General features: G+C 39.4%; 3 protein-coding genes across 3 annotated transcripts; all 3 read right to left on the bottom strand.

Moving 5' to 3' along the window:
- LOC117551713 lies at nucleotides 1-8,193 on the bottom strand. Its single transcript, XM_034224686.1, has 8 exons — nucleotides 8,132-8,193; nucleotides 5,698-5,859; nucleotides 4,908-4,954; nucleotides 4,097-4,137; nucleotides 3,756-3,839; nucleotides 2,903-2,994; nucleotides 1,088-1,202; nucleotides 1-449 (listed from the first exon to the last, which is right to left on the bottom strand). The coding sequence occupies exons 1-8, from the start codon at nucleotides 8,153-8,155 to the stop codon at nucleotides 1-3; spliced, it is 1,014 nt and encodes a 337-aa protein (XP_034080577.1). The 5' UTR covers nucleotides 8,156-8,193.
- Nucleotides 8,194-9,926: 1,733 nt separating this feature from the next.
- Nucleotides 9,927-12,019, bottom strand: ly6d (lymphocyte antigen 6 family member D). Its single transcript, XM_034224647.1, has 3 exons — nucleotides 11,878-12,019; nucleotides 11,264-11,362; nucleotides 9,927-11,122 (listed from the first exon to the last, which is right to left on the bottom strand). Exons 1-3 carry the CDS (start codon nucleotides 11,924-11,926, stop codon nucleotides 11,034-11,036), a joined length of 237 nt encoding a protein of 78 aa, XP_034080538.1. The 5' UTR covers nucleotides 11,927-12,019; the 3' UTR covers nucleotides 9,927-11,033.
- A 2,087-nt stretch (nucleotides 12,020-14,106) lies between these two features.
- On the bottom strand, nucleotides 14,107-22,683 carry LOC117551714 (P2X purinoceptor 5-like). Its single transcript, XM_034224687.1, is given in 11 exon segments — nucleotides 14,107-14,214; nucleotides 14,312-14,377; nucleotides 14,543-14,636; nucleotides 15,880-16,010; nucleotides 16,463-16,604; nucleotides 16,717-16,797; nucleotides 16,905-17,001; nucleotides 17,252-17,327; nucleotides 20,370-20,441; nucleotides 21,472-21,622; nucleotides 22,547-22,683. Coding segments are annotated over 11 exon segments (1,155 nt in total).
- Nucleotides 22,684-22,984: the final 301 nt, after the last annotated feature.

Here is a 22,984-nt window from a genome sequence, read left to right on the forward strand (position 1 = left end):
TTAAAAACTTACATCTGCTTCTGATAGATTCACATCCGTCATAGATCGTGGCACGTTTGGGGAAGTCTGGGGTTTACAGTCCCGTTTTAAGCTGTCCCCTTGGGCCGCTACCTGCTGCTGTCCCTCTTCCCACTCCTTCTCCGGGGACGTGCTGAAGTCAGGGGAGAACATGCGATACTCTGTGAGCGGCCGGCGGCAGGTGTGCTGCACGGACCCCCAGGAAGGGCTGCTCTCGCCTGGGTTACTCCAGCGCTGGTGGTACGTATGGGTGGGGGTCGCTCCACCAGGGAGGCTCATCATGTCTGTGCGTCGGCCCGGGGTCGAGTTCTCCTGAGTGGGGACTGGGAGGGTGGCCGACTTCCCTATGTAGGGCCTCCTGTCTGACCTGTAGGGCACGTCCAGATAGTGGGGTCCCAGGGGTGGGCTCATAGCGCATGGTGGGGAGTTCACTGCAGAGAGAAGCATAAATGAAATACTGACAATTCACAACTTTCTAAGGCTGGTGAAACGGGATGTTGACATTGACACATGAGTCAGGCTTCTGCGTCACGCCGAGGTGTTGCTGCCACAAAACATAATTACCACAATAAAGAGTGAGTAATTGTTCTGCAAATTCCCACTAAGTGTTGTAACACCATCACAAGTGTCGCAAGACCATTAAAAAAGACATTGAAGAAACCTTTTACACTGGAAATGGGCATTATCTGAGACCACTTTACTCAATAAAACAGCACCGGAAAGAGAGTAGGAGGGAATATTAAAATGGCCAAACAGAAAAATAGATTCTTTTGTGGTCTGTATTAGCTATAAGTAGTTTAAGGATGCTTGTTTACTCTAAAGCAGCCCTGAGTACTAAAGGCATCAAAGGCAACTACACTGAAGGAGTTAAGAAACTTCAGAGCAGAAGTCAAATTCATCAGAGCAGAACAATCTTGAAATCCTATTCTGCAACTGTAAGCATGACTAAGTTTAGTCTTGGAAATGAGTCATTCAGTCGCTGGAGAGGGAGGTTACAAAAGGACAGATGAATCTAGGGAATAGGGAAACTGCACAGTCATCTCGTCGTTGGTACAGAAAGTTGTCTCACCTCTTGAGTTGTGGTTTTTCTTCGACCCATCTTTCCCGCTTTTTCCACCAGCTTTCTTTCCAGTCTTTTGGTTTCTTTTGGCTGCAGGTTTAGACTCACCATTGGCGTGTAGATTCTGAATAAATACAACACACGACATTTTAATTGTAACTTCTAATTCTGTTAGAAGATGACATCTCTTCTGATTGCTCGACGAAATGCACTTTATGCTAATAGAAAAAAATGTTTAGCTCCCACCTCTAATTTCGCCTTGCTAGTAGCATTAATGTGTCTGTCGATATGTCTACAACTTGGTCCAGATTGAATTCAATTGATATCACATTTTTAAGACACATTCATTGTCCCAAGAGAATCAATCCTAGCTCTTACTTTCCTTTAGTGTCACTAAGAGGTTGAGATTTTAGTTTTTTGTGAAACACTTCAGCTGTTATTTCTTTTAAATATTTATCAGCATATGTTAGCATGCTAACATGATGAACTGGTGGTAAGAATACAAAGTAAACACTATACCTGTTTAACATCTTAGCATTGTCTTATGCAGCCTCGTAGGGCTTACAGCTTTAGACATTTGTTTTGGTTTTAGAGGTTATTTATAGAAAGGGCGGGCATAATATCTTCTCCCCATTTGGGTCACTCGTCCTTTTAGCAGCTACATAGTGAGACACTAAGAGCTGCTGCTGATCCACTACTGGCAGGCTCTGCTTTGTTTGCTTCTCACTATGATGGGCATTAGTCAGAATGGGCACTGAGTGACCTGCTACAGGCTGCTACACACACACACACACACACACACACACACACACACACACACACACACACACACACACACACACACACACACACACACACACACACACACACACGCACACACACACACACACACACACACACACACACACACACACACACACACACACACACACACACACACACACATCACTTCAGGGGACATTACATTGACTTACATGCATTTCCTGGAGACGTATCCTAACCTTAACCATAACCAACACATGCCTAACCCTAACCCTTAACCTAACCAAGTTTTCACCCTAAAATTAATGATTCCCCTCATGGGGACCTCCATTTTGTCCCCATAAGGGAGGCGAGTCCCCACACGTGACTGTGTAAACAGATTTAGGTCCCCACAAGTATAGTAATACTAGGCCACACACACACACACACACACACACACACACACCCACACACACACACACTCCTACTCTTTCACATCTCTCTCTGGACCACAGATTACACAGTACCCTCTGTGGGCCATCTGCACTGTATTAATACTAAATAAGCATTTATGTTAAATTGTGCCATTTAGGCCACCATAGGCTCTCTGGATGTCACAAGCAGTTGGCAGTCTGTTAGACACACAATGGCCTGTTGCGTCATGTGACCCCCAGTCTGCACTTGCAAACATTTGCACATCTACTGGTGCAGCAACAGGTACATTTGTATAGATGCTTAGGTTGTCAGGGATGCATCAGTATGTTAATGCTGTGTTAATAAGAGTGGTGCAGAGATAAAGGGGGGGCATTTTGTTTAAAGACGACATGTTATGATCATTTTGGAGGTTCATATTTGTATTTTCTGTCTCTACTGTGACATGTTTCCATGCTTTAATGTTCAAAAAGCTCTCTATTTACATGACATAGTGATGTAATTGTGTTACAGAAGCAATCAAAGGAGTCGGCTTCAGTTCAGGCAAGGGGTTAAAATATTTCTATTTAAATGTACTTTTACTTTTCATTAGGTTACCATCAATAGGGGAACCTGGCTTAGAAGACTGTAGTGATTCTGTTTTATTCTTACGTGGCTTGAGTGTGGTTTCTCCTTTTTCTTTGTGCCTGAATGAGCTCCTTTCCCATCTTTGGTTTCTGTTTTGTGTTTAGTCTTTTTCATTTCTGCAAACAAACAACATGTAACAATCATCAGGTTAGTGAAACACTGCAAAAACATATACCCCAACAAAGGAAAAACCAGGAAGCTGATTTATTCATGTCTCGGTTTCTCAAGATTAAAGGACAAATGCACCATTGTTCAAGTCCATCTTAAATGGGGCGAAGCCTGCGAGCTAGTTCAGGCAGTCAACTCGAGCACTAATGCTGCATTCATACATAACGCCCCTTGCCACTCTACAACCAACCAAACAGAGTCTCCTTAATATGCCGCTCTATTTAACCTGCCAGATCTCTCTCTATGTATTGCTTGCTGCTGCTATTGCTGCAGCTATCTCTACGTCACTGCTGCTTGCCTGCCCCACCATCACCCCAGCTTCCCCCCCAGCTTCCACCTGTAGGCTCGGGGGTTAGTTATTTAATCATCACTCATCGTGCTATCTATCTCTATGGAGTGATGATGCCCGAGCCTAGTCGCCAAACTCAACTATATGCTGCTTCTAATAAACATGTTAAAGGAACACGTGAGTTGTCTGACTGAAATAAGGCAATTCTAAAATAGCTTTTGCTGTAATCATTCTTTCTTTTCACACTGGACATTTAACATCCCTTCCTCATGTGCCTCAATAGAAATGATCAGGTACAACATTCACAGTGCTTGTTTCGTGCAGCATTTAATCCCCAGCCAAAAGTCTTTGGACGTCATGCTGAGATTCCAAATGAACATTGCCATATAGAGGAGCTTAACCTATTTATTTCCAATGTACCTTCATTGTGATTGTTAGGGATGCGGACTAAATCTTCTTGGCTCTTGGCGGACGGCCAAACTGCAGCATTACAGCCGGGGTTATCTGCCGTGGAGGGAGACAAATCACAAACATTTGGGTTTTTAAATGAATCCACAATAAATGAATGAAATAGTTTTCGGAGTCACAGAAGGTCATCGGAGGTTTTTAATCTAAATAATCCACATAACAGTATTTTCTTTCCAACTTGGAGAAGTTCAAATATGGTGCTGCAGTCTTCCTTAAGGTGTAGGGTAGAGGTCCAATTGAAAGAAAATAAATACCCAGAATTAACAAAACCCAAAGGACATTGTTGTACTCACCTAGTGTGTCGTTATCTGAGGCATATTTGGATATATGTGTTCTGAAAGTAAAATAATCAAAGATATTATACAACTGCCTCTAATAAGAGTATTTTAGGGTAGACCCCTAAGTGCTAAGTAAAACAATTCTGGCCTTTCAGCCTGACAACAAACCAAAACAATCCCACCGATACAAAAAGTATTAGACAGACACTTCAAAACAAAACCCAACCACCATAGAGCACATAACATGACTAAACTGAGGAGTCATGACAAGCTATATATCGTGCAGAGGTGCATGATCTGTTCCTCAAACTGTGCCGGGGAGCGAAGGTGTTGAGGTGACTGCAGACTGTAAAAAAACGGGCCTTCGATCCTCTTAGTCAACCAGCTATAATCTGCCGTCTGCTTTTTCAACTGTCTGCAGGAGGCTGCTTGTCAAAGAGCATTTACTAACAATCAAAATAAATATATATATATTATTTGTTTCCAATGTCTAATGGGCTGTCGATCTTCTTAAGATACATGATTGAATTGTCGAGACCAATTGAACTAGACATGAGAATAAGACGAAGAGCACAGCTGTAGCAGGAAGGATTTCCAGTGTTACTGTAAAAGGTGGTGACAATAAACAGGGAGCCATATTATTACTCTATGGGAGACAAAAGCCCTTTCACTGCGTGATTTTCTCTGCAGTTTACACGCACGTTCAACAAAAGAAACAGAAAGAAGGTTTTATAATAGAAGCCTGCAGGATTACAATGTTTTGTATTCAGTTTCAGTGCCTGTTTACAGCATAATGACACAACGAGTAGTCACAAAATACTCTCACCTTCTTTTATTTTTATCATAGATGGTCCTATGCATCTGTGGCATCTCCTGGATGAAAACAAAGCATTTTCAGTCAGATGTTAGTTTATTATCTGCACAAATAATGATTTAATGAGTAAATGATTGTTCAATTACATGTATTTCACAATTCTGAAGTGTGTGGCTTCAGCAGCAGCTTTCAACCGTTTCATAATCAGCTTTATTTTGAAGGCCAAAAGTCCCAATTCCTCTGTGGAGTGACCCGTACAATCTGGTTATGATTGTTAGCAGGCCGCCTATAATCCGTATGTCATGCATACAGTATGAGTGGACACACAGTGTAGGTTCCTCCTTTTCTTTCTCCTTTCTCCCTGCAGCAGTCAGGCAACCACCAAACCAACACCGAATATATCACATTGTTTTGTAGGAGCGTCTATGTGCAATATATACATGTATATAGCTCATTGCCATTTCTACACGTGCATATGACAATAAAACCTTTGAATCTTTGAAATATAGATTTTACTTTTGTTATTACTGGCTGCTGCTTCACTTCCTCAGACTGTTACACTACTGTTGTTCAACATATACCTTTACATACACATTACACACTATTAAAGTGGTCACTTGCTGATGCCTCATTACTTTTATGTTCAACGCTGCTACTTATTTTCGTTCCATTGTTGTTTATTTTCTTTCATAAACGTGTGCTTGCCTCTTTTTCTTTTCTACTTTACTCGTCTTATTTTGGGCTGTTATCCACACTGTTTCTTTGCTGTAATGATACATTGCTGGATCTCTGACTCTCTCACCATAGAGATGGATCTTCCCGAGCTGTGCCACTTGTCGTCCAGCAGCACCGCCGGGCTGCAGGAGCGGCTGCATGTTCGGCTGGAGGCTCGGCTGGGGATGGGTGGGGGGGGTCCGTCACCGGAGCTCTGCACCGCCTCATACAGGCTGTCCATGGACCCCTCCTGATGTCACGTGGGCAGACAGAGAGACAGACAGACACTCAGTTAAACTTTCTCAGCTTGATTCATGAATGGGTTTCCTCCGTACTGATGGATTACATCTGATTAATACTGATGATGAAACAAGTAGTGCCCACATATTGCGCATGATTTGTAGGTTGCCTACTTCCTGTTAGTGGTGAGGAAATGTCATACAGGCTCACACATCAGCTTAAATGATTGTTTCCAGGGCCTACAACTGAGGAAAACCTCAATGGTTGAACAAGACATACATGTTTGCTGTATTTCAAATAGACGTACAATTAGAGTTATGAGGATTTGATACGACTGTAGGGATATGCTGCTCCAAAGCTCTTTTAAATGTGCTTGTCAACCAGGGATGTAGTGGAGGATTGAAATGTACTCAGCAAAGATTTCAGTCAGGATTAAAATGTGTGTGGCTTGTTTGGATTCCTTCTAGGAACAATTTCTTTCTTCATCCCTTTCGTCTTGTCTGTATGTTGACGTCTTATCTTTTTACTGAACAGACGGACATTTTCAGTGGCAACAAAGGAGGAGATTTGATGTCATCGTCAGTTGATGACTTTTTTAGGTTTTAAATCTCAAAGAATGTTTATTATCTCGTCGATATTGGACAAAAGCCTGCGAGCTAGTTCAGGCAGTCAACTCGAGCACCAATCGTACATGAATTATTATTACTTGTTAGACACTTTTATCCAAAGCGACTTACATACTCAATACTGTGGACAATCCCCACAGGAGCAATTGCCCAGGGACACAACGGCATGCTGACTGCAGTGGGGTTTGAACCTGTGCTCCCCTGGTCCCAACACCAACGCACTATTCTACTGCGCCACACGCCTCCACATGTGACGCACCTCGTCCCTCTTACAACCAACCAAACACATTCTCCTAAACATGACGCTGTATTTAAGCTGCCAGGTCTTCCTGCCTCTGCCTCGCTATGCTGCCACTGCTGTGTTCACTTGCTTGCTGCGTTCATGTTCATGTTGCTGCTGCTTGCCTGCCCCACCACCCCAGCTTCCACCTGTAGGCTCGGGGGATAGTTATCTAATCATCACTCAACGTTCTTTGTAAATCTGTGGAGTGATGAGGCCCGAGCCTAGACGCCAAACTCAAATATGCTGCTTATAATAAACATATTAAGAAACACGTGAGTTGTCTGACTGAAATGTGAAGAAACTAAAAGAAATACAGATATCCTCGCATTTGTACCTTTCTACATAATTACTAATACTTTAGTTGTAGGCACTTCCCTTCATTCGCTTACGTATGTTGAATAGTGGAGGAAATTCATTATAAAATTATTTATATTTAGATATCCTTCAAGATAGATTTTCCATAAAGCTGTACGTTTGTTTCAAAAAGAAACTCGAAAAAAAACTTTCAAAAGTCCTGCATCAAAGAAATTATACGTTTATTTCACCTAATTAATTTCAATTAATGTGCCAAATGATGACCTAAACCAAACTACATGGTAAAATAGGTCTTAGTTTTGATATTTGTTGCATTTGTCTTTGTACTATGACTCATCACAGTGAGTTGAATCAACAGCACCAGAGAGGACAATGAGTGCAATCACAGTTCACGCCTCTGACTGTAGAACGACGTTAGTTAATAATCCTGATTGTTGGTTAACATCTGTCCAATTGAATAGTTCGTATATACATGACCTTGTGTCAGCGTTTAGCGTGACAGCTGCAGCAGCATCTGGGGGACCATATGTGGGAGGGAATGGGAAAAGGCTTTTGCTTCAATTATCAATTATCAATCTGCTTTGTCCTCTAGCATTGTGAACGCATCAACTACTACATAAACTATGGCATTAAAGTACAAACATATAGGCATATTAGGTCATTATATTCATATCATGTAGTTCATACATGGTGAATCCAAAGAAAATGTAACAACAGTTTTTTAGAAAAGCGTTTCTACATTTTCACATTAGAGTTGTGCAGAAAAGAGCAACTATCAGAAGGATATTTATAATGATTAACCAATAAGTGGGTTAATGATCTGACTACAAATAAGAATAGTAGGAGTTTAAATAGTTACATTTCACTGTTCTCTAACTTATTCAGAGGCTGATAACAACATTGTACTTGTTTTCCCAAACGACTTACCCAGCATGCCATGATCAACAGATTTATAATGTACTGGTTGCATTTCAATCACATGGCAACACTTCTCTTTCCCTCAGCCTCTCACACACAGCTTGTCAAGTAGACACAGAAAGGAAAAGTGTGTCTCTTACCAGCGAGAAGCAGAAAAGGTTCATGTTGGCTGCGAGGTGTCCTGTGTGTGTCGGAGCGTCTGATGGAGTTGGAACAGCGAGCTGAGTGACGGCCAGAGACTGAGAGACACAACAGCTCAGCGTGAGCCCGCTCTCCTGCTGTGTTCTCAGATTAATACCACAGTGAAATCCCTCCACTAATCCAATAGATGGACCACCATTACCCGACCAGCTAAAGCAGAGCTCACTCTTGACAACAGGCCCTCCATTGGTGGAGCAACAGAGTGAGTCTTTGTTTTGAATCTTTATTTTTTAAGCGGGGAAGCTTTGTGCAGCCGACATGCTCTTTTTTTGGATCCTAAACCTATAGCAATGGAAGAATCGTTATATCATTTACCCAATTATCAAAACTAATGTAGAAAAAACAAAATATAAAATCACAAATAACAGTCCTGCAATCAAAATCTTAATATATGATAGTATTATCAGCCAAAATCCATCAAAAATATACATATACAGCAAAAATGAATGTATAAATGTAGTTATTAATACTGCTGCATCAATGTGTTTCACTGTTGCACTGTTCTATGGTAGTTTTAATCCAGTTGGTCCAGTTCAAAAGGTTACAAGATAATGGTGGCAGGAGGGGTTGGCCTTCAGAGATGACTAATGGGGTGAAAAAAGACAAAATAAACACATATAATACGTTCGGATACAAAAACACACCTTCTTTATGATTTTATTGGATTTGTTTCCTATTTTATTACATGCATTGTTCAAAACAGTTGTGTTCTACTAATGATTGAAATATTAGCAGGGTTATTTTGACGAGGAGATTCTTAAAGGCATTATCTATTATCTCAGTATAAAGAAGAAGCACGTGATTTAGAAACTCCGTAGTAACAACAAAGCTTCAAACTGTCCAACTGGAGCAGTGCCAAAAATGTTGCAAGATCCTTGATTAAATCTAAAAAAATCTCAACGAACATGATTAGATGTCCTTTAAGAAAAACAAAGACACTTAGCATGAGGCATTGAGGCATGATGCTAATTCTCACACGCTCAGCAGCAAAGCTCTTCCTGTGTGGGCAGCAGATGAGATGTAGTATTTCCCTCATGCTCTCAATGTGGCTTTCTGCACACTGACTTCTTCAGAAGTTTCAATAATTCCTCTAAATCATGGAAAGTTGTAACAGTTTTGTTTTGGGGTGATTCCCCCAAATTTGGTTCAAAAACATAAAGATGATTGCATTAACGTCCACTGTGTGCATCTGTGTTTATTTGGGACATGTACCACATGTGTGTATTTATGACACATTAAGTGTAAAAGGTTGTGATCTACTAATCCACCAATCATCCACCATCTGAGCTGCTCTAATGTAAAGGAGGAACAGCCGGAGAGATTAACACTTATGACCTATATTTTACAGAATTATTTGCCTGATATCGAGAGGCCCATGCGGTTGGGAGGTATTTTGAATCCATGCCATTAAATCGTTGAACGTCTTTGTGTTTTTGGGGGAACAGGAAATGCATTTAAGAAGGAGATTAAGTGGAGTATCGGCTAATAAATAAACAAACTAGCATTATCAAAGGGTAACGTTCCTCTTTAATTAGTAAACCAAGCTTTAAGATGCTTTCTTTGTAGTTATTATTACTATTCCTGGCCTCATGTTGAACCATAACTTTGTAGATGAAACACGCTCCGCAGTGTTTTGATGGGCATGAGTCCAGCACCGTGCATGCCTGACAGTAACAGGGTGAATGAATGCTGCCAGGCGAGATTCACTCACTGAACAGGAAGTGAGAGAACAACTTTTGTGAAGAACTTTTATTTGTTTCTTTAAAGATAATTAATGTGCCTGGCTCAGTGGTGAAAAGGGTGAGGATCATCAGATGATAATGTACGTATACTCATCACATTTCTGTTACCATATAAGTGCCTTTATTTGATCAATGTCTGTTTGGTTAAATGCCAATCTGTCTCTTTGTTTTTTTAGTTGAGTTGTTATTGGTTTTGGGTTATTCTCATTAGCTCACATAAATGCACACAAACTAGACCAGAACACCTCTCCTATGTGGAGATGTTGGACAGAATTAATTGGCTTACTATAATTTATTACCCAGTTTAACTTCATGAAAAAATTAGACAATTGGCCGACAGTAAGCAAGAGTAAAGACAAAGTGTTTGAAAATAAGTCTTAATACAAAATGTTGGTTGCATTGTCTTCCCTATAAAACATTTGCACACCAGATTCTTTAAAATATTTAAAATTGCATTATTCTCAAAGGCTCCATGTTTACATCAGCAGTCTTCTATTGTTGCTACATTTCACATTACGTCCCAAAATTAAATCGTGAGGAAGTCAGCACATGTGAGCTACACTGTGTTTTTAAACCCATGTCAACCTCACGTGGACACATTTGCTGGGTATAATTGGTTTAACCTTGTACATCAGAACAATAGGCCTCTGTCTAACCTGTAACAAAAGACAGCTGAAACAAATCTAGCAGATCAATTAAAAGCTTCATTTCTTTCCATTACATGTTTTGAAACAGCCAACTTCACATTACAGCCGACACAGACAGCGACCCACGTAGCACTGACCCACTAACTGACATCAGGAAGGATTAAGTGTGTGCATGGCTGTGTGTCTGTGTGTGTGTGTGCGTGTGTGTGCCCTTTCGCCATCACTAGATCTTTGAAGATAAAACATGGCTGTGAACCAGTGCAGTTTTGGCTGTGAAATGAAGAGTGAGACTAAATCATTAATCATAATTTCAAGATTGAATTGAAAGTAAAAGCAGGATAGGAGTGTCAGATTAACAAATCATTTTCTATCAGATTCAGACTCAGGTAATTATTTGTTCTCGTATTATTTTAATTCATCTGGAAGTGGAAGTGAGCACTTGTAGGGAGGCCTCAGGGTCCGCAAAGGTCTTCAGAGCAGCAGGTTATGAAGTCATCATCATCTCCGCAAAGGTCCTCACAAGTTCGACGAAGTTCTTCTCCTGTCGACAAAAAAAACCAATGTACAATGAGTTTACAATCTATGTGTCATTGTACCAGATAAAAATGGCTTCTCTAAAACTGCCAAACAAACATAATAAAACATACACATTAGATATAAAGTACAGAAAGAGCTTAAGTACCGTGCTCCATGGTCTTGCAGTACTGAGAGGATGCTGGGCAAACTGTCTCCGCCTTACAGTTCACGTCTCCTTCGCAGGTGAAGCATGTGAGTGAGAGCACTGACGGGAAAAGACAAAAGCAATTAGAATGACTTGCTACAATAGTGTGACGTTTTAAAGACAACATCAATGTTAAGTTAGTGGTAGTACTGCATAGCCTTTCACACGATAACACACGGTATAATGTACGTCGACACTCAGGTAATTCAAGATTCAAGGCTTTTATTGTCATTCGTACATAGCTACAGTTTAGTTATGTCGATGAAAGTCTTAGGTCCCAGGCTCCTCCAACAGTGCAACACAATAAAACTGATAAAATAGTGCAAGTACAATAAAATAGAAGTAGTGCCATAAGAGTCAAGTGATACATAATTTGTAAGTTACAAACAGGTGAATGTTACAAATGATGTATCACTTGTATATAGACTCTTATGGCACTAATATAATGGCATTAGGTAATGCAACAGTGATCAAATAAAATGCTTCCATTATAGATTAAATGTTTTTACTTCATATTTCATATTTTCTTTATAAATACGTTGCTTTAATATAATTATAATTGGAATATGGCTCACCTTGAGCGCTAGACAGCAGGAGCACCAGCGTTAACAGCAGGACCTTCATGTTGTCAGATGGTATGCGGACAAACCCCTTGCACTCGCACCTTTATACTGCCATTCCACATACCAGTCTTTTATTTAGTTGGGCACTTCCTTGTAAATTGTGTTCCTTTCCTGTAAATGGGTTTTCATTTAAGCTCTATTGTCTCCAGGGAAAGGTGAAACCAAAAAAAACAAATAGGTATTTTATTTCTGGTGACAAGGTGTAGCAGGAAGATCAGCCCCCCACTTATTTTATTGAAAATGTTGTTTGTAAACTTTGAATCTCTGAAATGAGCTTTATGTCTTACTTGTGAACAGAATGTGAGTTTTTTTATTGTATCAAATTAAACTAGACGATGTCATATATTTCAGCAAAGCAGCCTTTTCTGTCCATTCTGTAAAAGCATCAGACCTTATTTTGTCCTGCATTTTATTGAACAACAGTTCAATTACAGTGATTTGTATTATTTCTAAAGGATTGGAAGTGGACAATTTTAATCTATCAATCTATTCAAACCAAACAGCCTGCGGGGTTTGGCTGCGAAAACAGAAAAACTAAAATAACTTTGTGGAAACTCCCCTCCTAAGTAGCCTACTTCCAGTCCAGCTGTGCTAGGAGCTAAATGCTAATGGCAACATGTCAACTGACACCAAATTAAAAGAGAACATGGTGATAAATGGCAGGCACAAGATTTAATTAACTTTAAACATTCCAGGTAAAGGAGTTCATACTGAGTTGGAAACATGAGAGTTGTATTAATCCCTACTTGTTCAAAGCTCTGATGCTGTAGTTCAACAATATCTTCACATGAGTATATTTTTGCTTTAAAGTTTTTGTACTATTTTCTTTATTCAAAGCTCGAATGTGGGATGTATAATTAAAATGGAAAAAAACTACATTCACACACTGTATAGTGTTGACGTGGTTCTGAGGCTGCTACTGAAGCTGTCCTTTAGTAACATCTGTAGGCAACAATGGTGTAGTGCAAGTGTGTGTGTGTGTGTGTGTGTGTGTGTGTGTGTGTGTGTGTGTGTGTGTGTGTGTGTGTGTGTGTGTGTGTGTGTGTGTGTGTGTGTGTGTGTGTGTGTGTGTGTGTGTGTGTGTGTGTGTCTGTCTGTCTGTCTGTCTGTCTGTCTGTCTGTCTGTCTGTCTGTCTGTCTGTCTGTCTGTCTGTCTGTCTGTCTGTCTGTCTGTCTGTCTGTCTGTCTGTCTGTCTGTCTGTCTGTCTGTCTGTCTGTCTGTCTGTCTGTCTGTCTGTCTGTCTGTCTGTCTGTCTGTCTGTCTGTCTGTGTCTCTTCTTGTGTTTGTTATTATAATAAACAATAATGTGATAATTGCATATATTCAACCACGTCAAGTGTTTTATTAAAACCTCTATTTACATCAACTTATATACAAGCAGTGCTCTGTGTCAATAACACGTTTAGTTTGTTACTGATGTCACTGATCTACAACTCAAAAACAAGATGGAAGAGGAAAACTGGCAATTCATTTATGAGGTCATTTTCCTTCACATTAATTATTGATCTTTGCAAATCAAGCAGTAACCGACATCACTGTCAGCTTTTTCTCAGTGAAATACTTTTCCAAGAGAAGTTCAGATGTTCTCTTTTGTTTTTGTTTTTCTCTCACTTGCATGCATAGCTTGAATACTGTAACTTCATTCTAGTCGTTTTGACTTAACCTGTTATAAAGTTGTGATTTTGTTTTGTTTTTGCAATTTCAAATATGTAAAAATATGTTTTTAAAAATTGAAAAATAAAGTAGCAACTGATAACTAACAACTTCAGACTCATATTTTGTTTCCTTTTCTTATTAGAGCTTCACATAATATTAAACTGCTCTAAATGTCATTTTTTACATGACATGTTTTCTATGTATTGTTTTACACAACAATTACAAACTCATCTCGTGTTAAAAAGTAAAACATGTCAGTTTCTCCTGTACTGTGGCAGCATTTCTGTCTTTAGCTGTTGATGTCTTTATTCTGTGGAACACATACCTGTTAAACTACATAGTATGCACACTATTAACAAAACCAATTACAATTCGCTTTTTGAGATAAGCCATGTTTCATGATGTGTATTTAAAAAATAAATGCATGTTAAACCAGATATTATCAATCAAATGCTTCTGTGTCTTTGCACTAGAGAAGGTTCTTATCTTTACAGTATAATATGCACTGTGATGCCTCATAGATCTCAACCCATGTGTTGCTTTTCCTACTTTGGTCCTTCAAATTTCCTTTCTCGATAAGAGTCGCTCTTCTTCATCAGGTAGAGGAGGATCATGTCACAGAAGAAAGCTCCCTGTGAAATTAAGTTTTACTGAGTTACCGTCACAACTGGCAAAATCTAAAATCCTGTGCAGTTATTTTCAAAGCAAATGATTATTGATGGTACTTACAGCTCCCATTAAAGCCAGTCCCGAACCCACGTTGATGGCTGTTGGGATAATGCTGAACATCCCCGCCTATGAAAAGCAGAGGAAATACAAGTTATGTAGAATGAGAAAGTGGAAAATTACCAATATAAAAGGTTATAACTGTTGTTTATTTATCAAGAGAACCTGCATCATCATGCTTTGGCAGAGCAGAGCAGTATTTCATGTATTCATCCTAAAAAGAAATGCATTTACCTTTCCGTGGACCATAATGTTAAATCTGACACCGTAGACTTTGAATAGAGATCGATAGCTCTCACCGGCAGCATTTTTGAAATAACGAGTGTGTCTGTTGAGGAACAAATGGGAAATTATAGAGGCATGAGAATGACAAAAAAACAAGACGCAATTAAGACATTCATTGAATTACATTACATTTCATTTAGCTGACGCTTTTATCCAAAGCGACTTACAATAAGTGCATTCGACCAAGAAGATACAAACTTGAAGAAAACAGAATCATATAAGTACATCAGGTTCCACACAGAAAGCGACGCAGGTTCTGGTCCAGGCTCTCGTCATCTCACGCCTAGACTACTGCAACTCCCTCCTGGCTGGTCTACCTGCATATGCCATCCGACCTCTGCAGCTCATCCAGAATGCAGCGGCTCGTCTGGTCTTCAACCTTCCTAAATGTTCCCACACCACTCCGCTCCTCCGCTCCCTTCACTGGCTTCCGGTAACTGCTAGAATCCACTTCAAGACACTGGTACTTGCTTACCATGCTGCGAATGGATCTGGCCCCTCGTACATCCAGGACATGGTTAAACCGTACACCCCAGCGCGTGCACTACGCTTTGCATCAGCCAAACGACTCGCTGCGCCCTCGCTGCGAGGGGGACCCAAGTTCCCATCAGCAAAAACACGTGGGTTTGCTGTCCTGGCTCCAAGATGGTGGAATGAGCTCCCCATTGACATCAGGACAGCAGATAGCTTACACACCTTCCGGCGCAGACTGAAAACTCATCTCTTTCGACTCCACTTCGAGCAATAGAACTATTAACAAAGCACTTATATACTAATAAAGGACTGGCTTATCTAAAGCCAGTTGAGTAGCACTTGAAATGTTTGGCTCTATGAAACCTGATGTACTTATATGATTCTGTTTTCTTCAAGGTTGTATCTTCCTGGTCGAATGCACTTATTGTAAGTCGCTTTGGATAAAAGCGTCAGCTAAATGCAATGTAATGTAATGTAATAGAGCTAAAACATTTCAAGTGCTACTCAACTGGCTTTAGATAAGCCAGGCCTTTGTTAGTATACGAGTGCTTAGTTAGTATATAAGTGCTTTGGTAGTATATAAGTGCTTTGTTAGTATATAAGTGCTTTGTTAGTATATAAGTGCTTAGTTAGTATCTAAGTACGTTTTTAGTTTTTTTATTGCTCGAAGTGGAGTCGAAAGAGATGAACATTTGAATAATTTCCTTACAAATGTGTTTTTGAATTGTAAATACATTACATTGTTGAATACAATTGTAAATATTTGTCTTTGCAACATACTATAGAAACATACAGTCTGCAGTGACTCTGACCTGAAGTTAAATCCAGTTGAGATTGAGTTGTTGGAGACGTCCAGACGTGTGAAATGGTAATGTGGATTACAGTTAGAGTAGCCTTTGTCAAGGTCACAGTCCCACTCTATCAAAATGCCAATGGAGCCACCCTGGGAAACACAATACCAAACAACTGTGTTAACTAATCATAGTAAACAAATGGAAAATGGTGGGTCTTAAGGGGGAAAAGGGGGTAAAGGGGGGAGCAGTTCCCCTTTTAATATTAAGCCTTGACCCCTCTCCCTAATTATGTACAACTTTTTTTATTAAAGGTATTTGTGTGTCTGTGTGAGTGCCTTTATTGGAGATGTGTGGAGTTTGAAGGGGGCGACAGAGGGGAGGACATTGCCTGACATGTTGTGATGTTGAGATTTACACTTTGTTTTTTACACTTACAGTACACTCATTCTGTAATGTTTTTTTGAATTAGGGAGAGGTAAGGTTTTACATGTTGGGGAATTGTTGACCCTTAAAGTGTATCAGCTTAAACAGAAGTCCTGCAGATATTTCATTAAAATGAAGGTTTCAGACAATCAAAAATAAATAAAAGTTCAATACTAACAAATGTGGCCATCTCCTGGAAGTTGTATCCAGCTCTCCTGGTGATGTCCCCCAGGCGAAAGATGGGGCAGTAAGGGTAGAGCTGCTCATCAAATCTGCATTTTTTCAAAAAGGAGTCGTCACTCGTTTCGAGCACGTTGGACCTTATAGTTGAAAAACACACACAGTTGTACAGTGAGAATATAAATGTGAACTGCTTCTGGGACACTAGCAGTACAAGGAGTGTTACACACAGAGGTATAGATATTGGCCTACTTTGAAAATTGGAATTTGGGAAATAAGATGAAATTCTTGATGTAGATGGTGAAGTTTTCAGCATTTAACAGCAGAGGTTTACTGTAAAAAAAACAAAACAAGCTAATGCCTTGAGGATTTTGTTGAACTAATTTACAGTACATCAAATATGTATATACAATTGCAAGAGTTTCTCTGTGATTGCTTACCGCGGTTTGAATTTTCTTTCAATGGGACACCAGCCGTATATTTCACAGGTACCAGTGGAGTTTTCATCTTTTCTTAAGCATCGTCCACTCTTAATTCCTTGAGAAAAACAGAAATTCCCAAAGCTTATCACATATGAAAAGACACTGTAATATTGAACTTACATAATCAGTTCAAAAGAGATAAAAAAACAATCACAAAGGCTTGAAAGACACTTATCCTAACCTAATTGGGTTTACCATCATAAATGTTGAACTCATTTTCATTTGAGTCAAAACATAGTGACAAGAGAATTTATATTTAACCCATAATTCAAAATGGAGCTAAGCCGACAATGTTACTTTCTTACCGTTACCAGCTATTACCATCTTCTCCTCTTCACAGTCCTCGTCGTCTCTGCAGTGACCATCCAGCACTTTTGGGCTCTGAGAACAAAAGACACAGTAATACATTTTTAGGAATTATCCCGATCCTCCAGTGTTTATGCAGTAATATTGCCTGGTTTTCCTTTGACCTAGTCTCATTAAGACCCTGCCCCCAGGAAGCAGGGCCGTCCATGGCCAACATGAGGCCCCACGCAAAGTTATATGATGAGGCCCTCTGTTTCGCGAGCGTCGCAGCAGGCCTCGCAGCGGGCCTCGCAGCGGGCCTCGCAGCGGGCCTCGCAGCGGGCCTCGCAGCGGGCCTCGCAGCGGGCCTCGCAGCGGGCCTCGCAGCGGGCCTCGCAGCGGCGAAACCGTGCCGCGCCACACTAATTGCGCCGCATAAGCGCATCCAGTAGGTGCGCCGCATTTTCGGCTCAGTTGAGGCCCCCTCCGCAAAGTCAGGCCCCACGCAGTCTGCTTGATCGGCCTGTAGGGAGGGACGGCCCTGTCAGGAGGCCTTACCTCTTTGAATGCCTCACACACCCACCTGCTTCCCATTGCCTCCTTAACCTCGCAGCTAAATGGTCTTCTGCATTATAAAATGTGCAATAGCATGTATTCCTGATCCTTCCTCTCTGACCCTTTGCTTATTTTTTGGATTCCCTGCCGAACCTTGTCGGTAACGTTTACCTTTGTCTGTTTTACATTTTGGTTTTGACCCTTTCTGTTTAAACCCTTTGCACTTAGATACTCACCCTGATTGTTTAATAATCATGCTTGTGTGTTATTTATGGCAAGCTGATTTAGCTTTTAATCATTTCTGGAGGATATCAAAAACTACATTCTTACTAGTAATAATGTTTATTTCTGATATCAAAAATATAATTATAATTAGTTAGAATGCGAATTCTTGATATCAGAAATGTGATTTTAACTAGTGAGAATGAGAAAAACGATGTAAATCTCACTAGTTAAAATCGCATTTGTGATAGCAGAAATGCACATTACAACTAGTTACAATTTAATTTGTGATATCAAGAATTTGCATTCTAACTAGTAAGAGATATTTTTTGATATCCTCCAGAAATGAATACAAGCTAAATCGGCTTGCCATAGTTATTGCCTGTTCTTTCTCAGGTGTTACAAAAAGGGCTACACAAACAATGAAACTACGGAAGCCCATTTCGGCCAAGAAAATGTAAATATAGGTGAATGAAATAAATAAAAAATAGTAAAGTATTATGCCTTCTTCATCGACTTGAATATGACTTACTAATTGTTATATATATGAAACTATACTTTTTATTTACCATTTTATACTTTTCCCTTTTAATCATTTAAATGAGGTTCCCTCACACCTTTGACATATGGTGAGTTAGCGAACATTGTGCCTTTCCTGTAAGGGCTACCTTACATATCATATTTTGGCTGTTCCTTTTAGAAAATATATTGGGAAACATTGTGAAATTATACATTTTATGAAAAATCCCAACATTCAAAGATGACGTGACCATACACTGGTGACACAACAAGGTCAGCTTACTTTGAAACAGTAGAGTCCCGTGGAGTAAGGGTAATCAGTTTCATCGCAACACCATTAAGATGAAAGTAAAAAATGTACCTTGGGTTTGTTTATGGACACATATGGACACTTCTCATAACAGATGTGAACCTGTGAGTTTTGACTGCCTGGCAGAACATAATGAATGATGGTCCCTGCTTGAGTGTGGCAGCCTTTCAGACGGGCACTGCGATTGGTGAGAGCCGAAATGTTTACAAGAGCAGTGTTTTATGGCTGTGTGCCACTTTCTTCCTGGATGTTGCAGTGACACAAGAGACCAAAAAAGACTGAGTTTACATACCGGACACGTTCTGTAAATGTGCAGCCAAAGATAGTGCTGAGAGAGAGGATGAACAGTATAATTGGCACACACACAAGAAGGGTTAAAGGTATTTTGTCATGACTAAGAGCTGTGAAGAAAATGCAGACCAGTGCCTCTGATTTTCTCTCTTCCCATTGTGTGCACTATTGATTAATTGACATTGTGTAACTGTGTTCTTCATCCTGATTTGTGAAGCTTTCGGTAAAGCTAATTTGCTCAAGAAGCCATTAATCGTGAGAGAAAACAAGCATATTTCTATGGTTCATTGAAACAAAATGATAGGGCAGAGAGAAGATTCAGTTTGTGTAATTTCTTCCCTAAACTCGGTCACTCATGGTGGCCCTCTGTAACTTTGAATCATGGCTGTTTGGAATAGTTTCCAGATTATCAGCACTCAAACAGTGCAAAGTAAATAAACCTTACTTTAAAATAAACACAGTTAGTGTCAGACAGTTTGAAACTACAGGCTGACCGTGTCTTCTCCACAGTCTAAACAGCACATTATGCTCTGTGGCTAATACTAAAACAACTTCAATTCCTAATGTTGAAATGTCTCAAAATGCAATGCCATGTATCCCGGTGCAATAAAGACAACTGCAATCACAATAGATAAAATACATGAAAACGTGTGTGAAAATGTTGTCTATTATGAACCAAACACATAGAGTATTTGAAGCCCGGTAGGAACTATTTGCTCACCATATCACAAAACAAGAGAATTTCATTAATAATGGATGGAGATTCAAGGTTATCATCTTGTTTGTTTTACATTTCAGGTGGCACATTGGAGAACGGACTGTCACACCTTAACAGGGTATAAGGATCGAGGGTCTGATACTCTTGCAGTAACCTTAAATTAATAATTGAAAAATTATATTTCACGCAAAAATCAAATAAAGAATCTCAAATTCCACTCTCACTACAGTCTAGAGTGAACATTCACCTGGTTATAAACACTAATATTGGCTGATATATATCTTTACGTTATCTGCAATTTGATATCTTTTACTTTTTTAAATGAGATAGATCATTTTTGACAGAAAACAGCTTTGAATTGGTGAGTCAAAATGGATGTTAAATCCAGTTCCACATTACATGATACGTTGCTGTTACGACTGGCATTGTTGTCAAATGTGAGGATAACAAAAAATATATGTATTTCTTATTTTTGACAGCTCCTATTGTAATCACTGAAAGTACCTGTGTTCTGTTTCCTTACCTCAGCGCAGTAACCCAGCTTCTGGTTTGGCGTCTCTAAGAAATTGGTGACAACAAACAGAACCGCTTCACCCTGTAGAGAAAACACTGTGAATTTGTCTTTATGTTTACATCACAAATATGTGCATTTGGGTCAATAGTATACCAACAAATTATTTTAAAATGGTAATTGGCTATTTTTTATGTAAAATTGGTTAAAAATCTCTTATTTAGCTTCTTAAATGTGAATATTTTGTGTTCTTTAATCCTCTTCGACACTAAACTCAATGTCTTTATATTGTACACAAAACAAGATCATTGTTGATGTCATCCTTTGCTTTGGCAAACACCTATCAATATATGTCCCCACTTTTAAAGAAATCGACAGACTAATCAAAAATAACGGTCTCCATTAGTGATACACTTTACATTGTTGGCCCATTATGCTTATGGAGCTGCACCTGCATGCTTCATCCATAAATTCAAGCAGACATAACTAAGCATGTATCAAAAATTAAAAACATTCTGTATTAACTTCCCTAGTTAGCATGTGTGTGTCTTTCACCCAGTGTTGATGTGTGGTGCTCTGGGTTAAAGGTCCCCCATTATAATATTTTTCATCAATATATTATAGGTCTCAGATATATACAAAACATGTCTCTGAAGTGTTTGGCTCCAAATACCAAACAGATAATTGTAGCATCCCATAATCCCCTCTGTTTCAGCTCTGTTTCCAAAGTGCTGATTCTCTGTCTGTTACTTTAGATGAAAAATAAGGAGCCCCTCCCCACGCCCCTCTGAGAGAGATTTGGTTAGAAATAACACAATGGAGCTCTAGGAGGAGATTCAGGTGATAAGGTGTGTGTGTGTGGGGGGGGGGGTTACCTTGGTTGCTGATTGGCTAATGGTTACACAAGCCAAAAAACGTTATGACATCATAAAGTGGCCAAAATCTGATCAGCTCATTTTCAGACAGGTTTTTATATAAATGGATCAGGACAAAAAGAGAGAGAATCTTTTTTCCTGAAACGTTCAGAATCTCTTTCCACAGAGGGGACACATGCTTATGTATAAAAGACATGAACAAGTGGATTTTGCATAATAGGTGACCTTAAAAGCTTCACCTGGGGTGGGATGACGTAGTCCTCCGGCCCCCACACCAGCCGACCAGACTCCGAGGTGTTAGTCACCGAAACTCCTTTCAGTTTAGTAACCACAGAGCTCTGGATGGCAGTGTCTGTTTCCTGGTAGCCTTTCTTGCTTACAAAAACCCAGCTGTGAGTGAGAGGAAAGATGTAAAAGCTGAAATGTGTGTTTAAAGCATCCTTTTGACATTTTGATTTTCACATTGTTCATCTTAACATTACGTTTAACACAGATGTATCGTTCCTTTTGTGATGAATTTCCATTTGAATTTAGTGGAACATTTACGTGGGATATCTAATCATGGAATATTATTTTAATTTAAGACTACAAGCTTTTACATTTCATTACATTTCATTTAGCAAACACTTTAATGCAAAGAGACTTACAATAAGTGCAATAAAGATACATACTCAGAAAAACAGGTATATGCGCTTTGAGTAAGCTCTGCTATAATACCTTTGGGTAACTATAGGTTTAGGTTGTACTCTTATGGACTATTTTATGAATGAATGACTGACACCTTTTTATAATAAAGCACTTGTGACTGAAAAAGTGTTATCTATACTTACAGCTTTTAAATGTATGGGTTTTGCTACAGGGCGCGGAACAAGCCACAAAGGTACACTGAACATTTTTAAAATGTAAAAAATACCCTGTTCTGTCACTTGGCCTCACAGCACTGACTGAAGCACATCATCTCTATAAAATACTTCTGTAAACTTAACAAAGTTTTGGTATATTGGTCATTTAATGTGTGATTGTTTTTGTATTATTTGACTTTAACTTTAACTATATATTTATTTGTTGTTCCTTTCTTTTCGTTTCACTATATCTGTAAAGCGTCTTTGAGCACCTGTAAAAGCGCTAACAAAATAAATCTATTATTATTATTATTTATGCTAAATATTTATCCTACAGTTTGATAATAGTCAACATAAACCCCTGTATTAATACTATGATTTACCTTCTCATGGTTAACAAGGCAGTTTTATTCTTATAGTAATTTAACTTGTGCAATGAGGTTATAAAACTGTAAAAGTTTAACTGACTTACCCTATAATGTAGCCAATGATAGATAACTGAATAAGTCGGTACAAAACTCCAACCTTTTTATTTTTGGCAATAATGTATTTTTCCGTTTTATAATCGAATAAGGAGAGGAAGCGTCCTTTGAAGAAGCTCCCGGCCATCCTGCTGCTGTAACTCTGCGGAGACTCGGATGTCAGAGGATAAAAATGCAGTGGCACGTTTACACCGAACATCACACAGCGTCAAGTCAGCATCAACAGGCAACTTACCCGGCTGGGACTTTCTAAATAAAACTGGATTTCTTACCAATGAGGTCAAAAAGAGACACCCGGTATTATCTTGAAGACATCATGGTGGTTTGAAGATTCTAATTTGAGTTGATGGAAAGGAAAACTATAAGATTGTTTTTTAATTAAAACCAAAAGTCTGTAAGCATACTGCCATTAGGCTTGACTTTTGAAT

The sequence above is a fragment of the Gymnodraco acuticeps genome, unplaced genomic scaffold, assembly GCF_902827175.1.
Source record: "Gymnodraco acuticeps unplaced genomic scaffold, fGymAcu1.1, whole genome shotgun sequence".
Lineage (NCBI taxonomy): Eukaryota > Metazoa > Chordata > Actinopteri > Perciformes > Bathydraconidae > Gymnodraco > Gymnodraco acuticeps.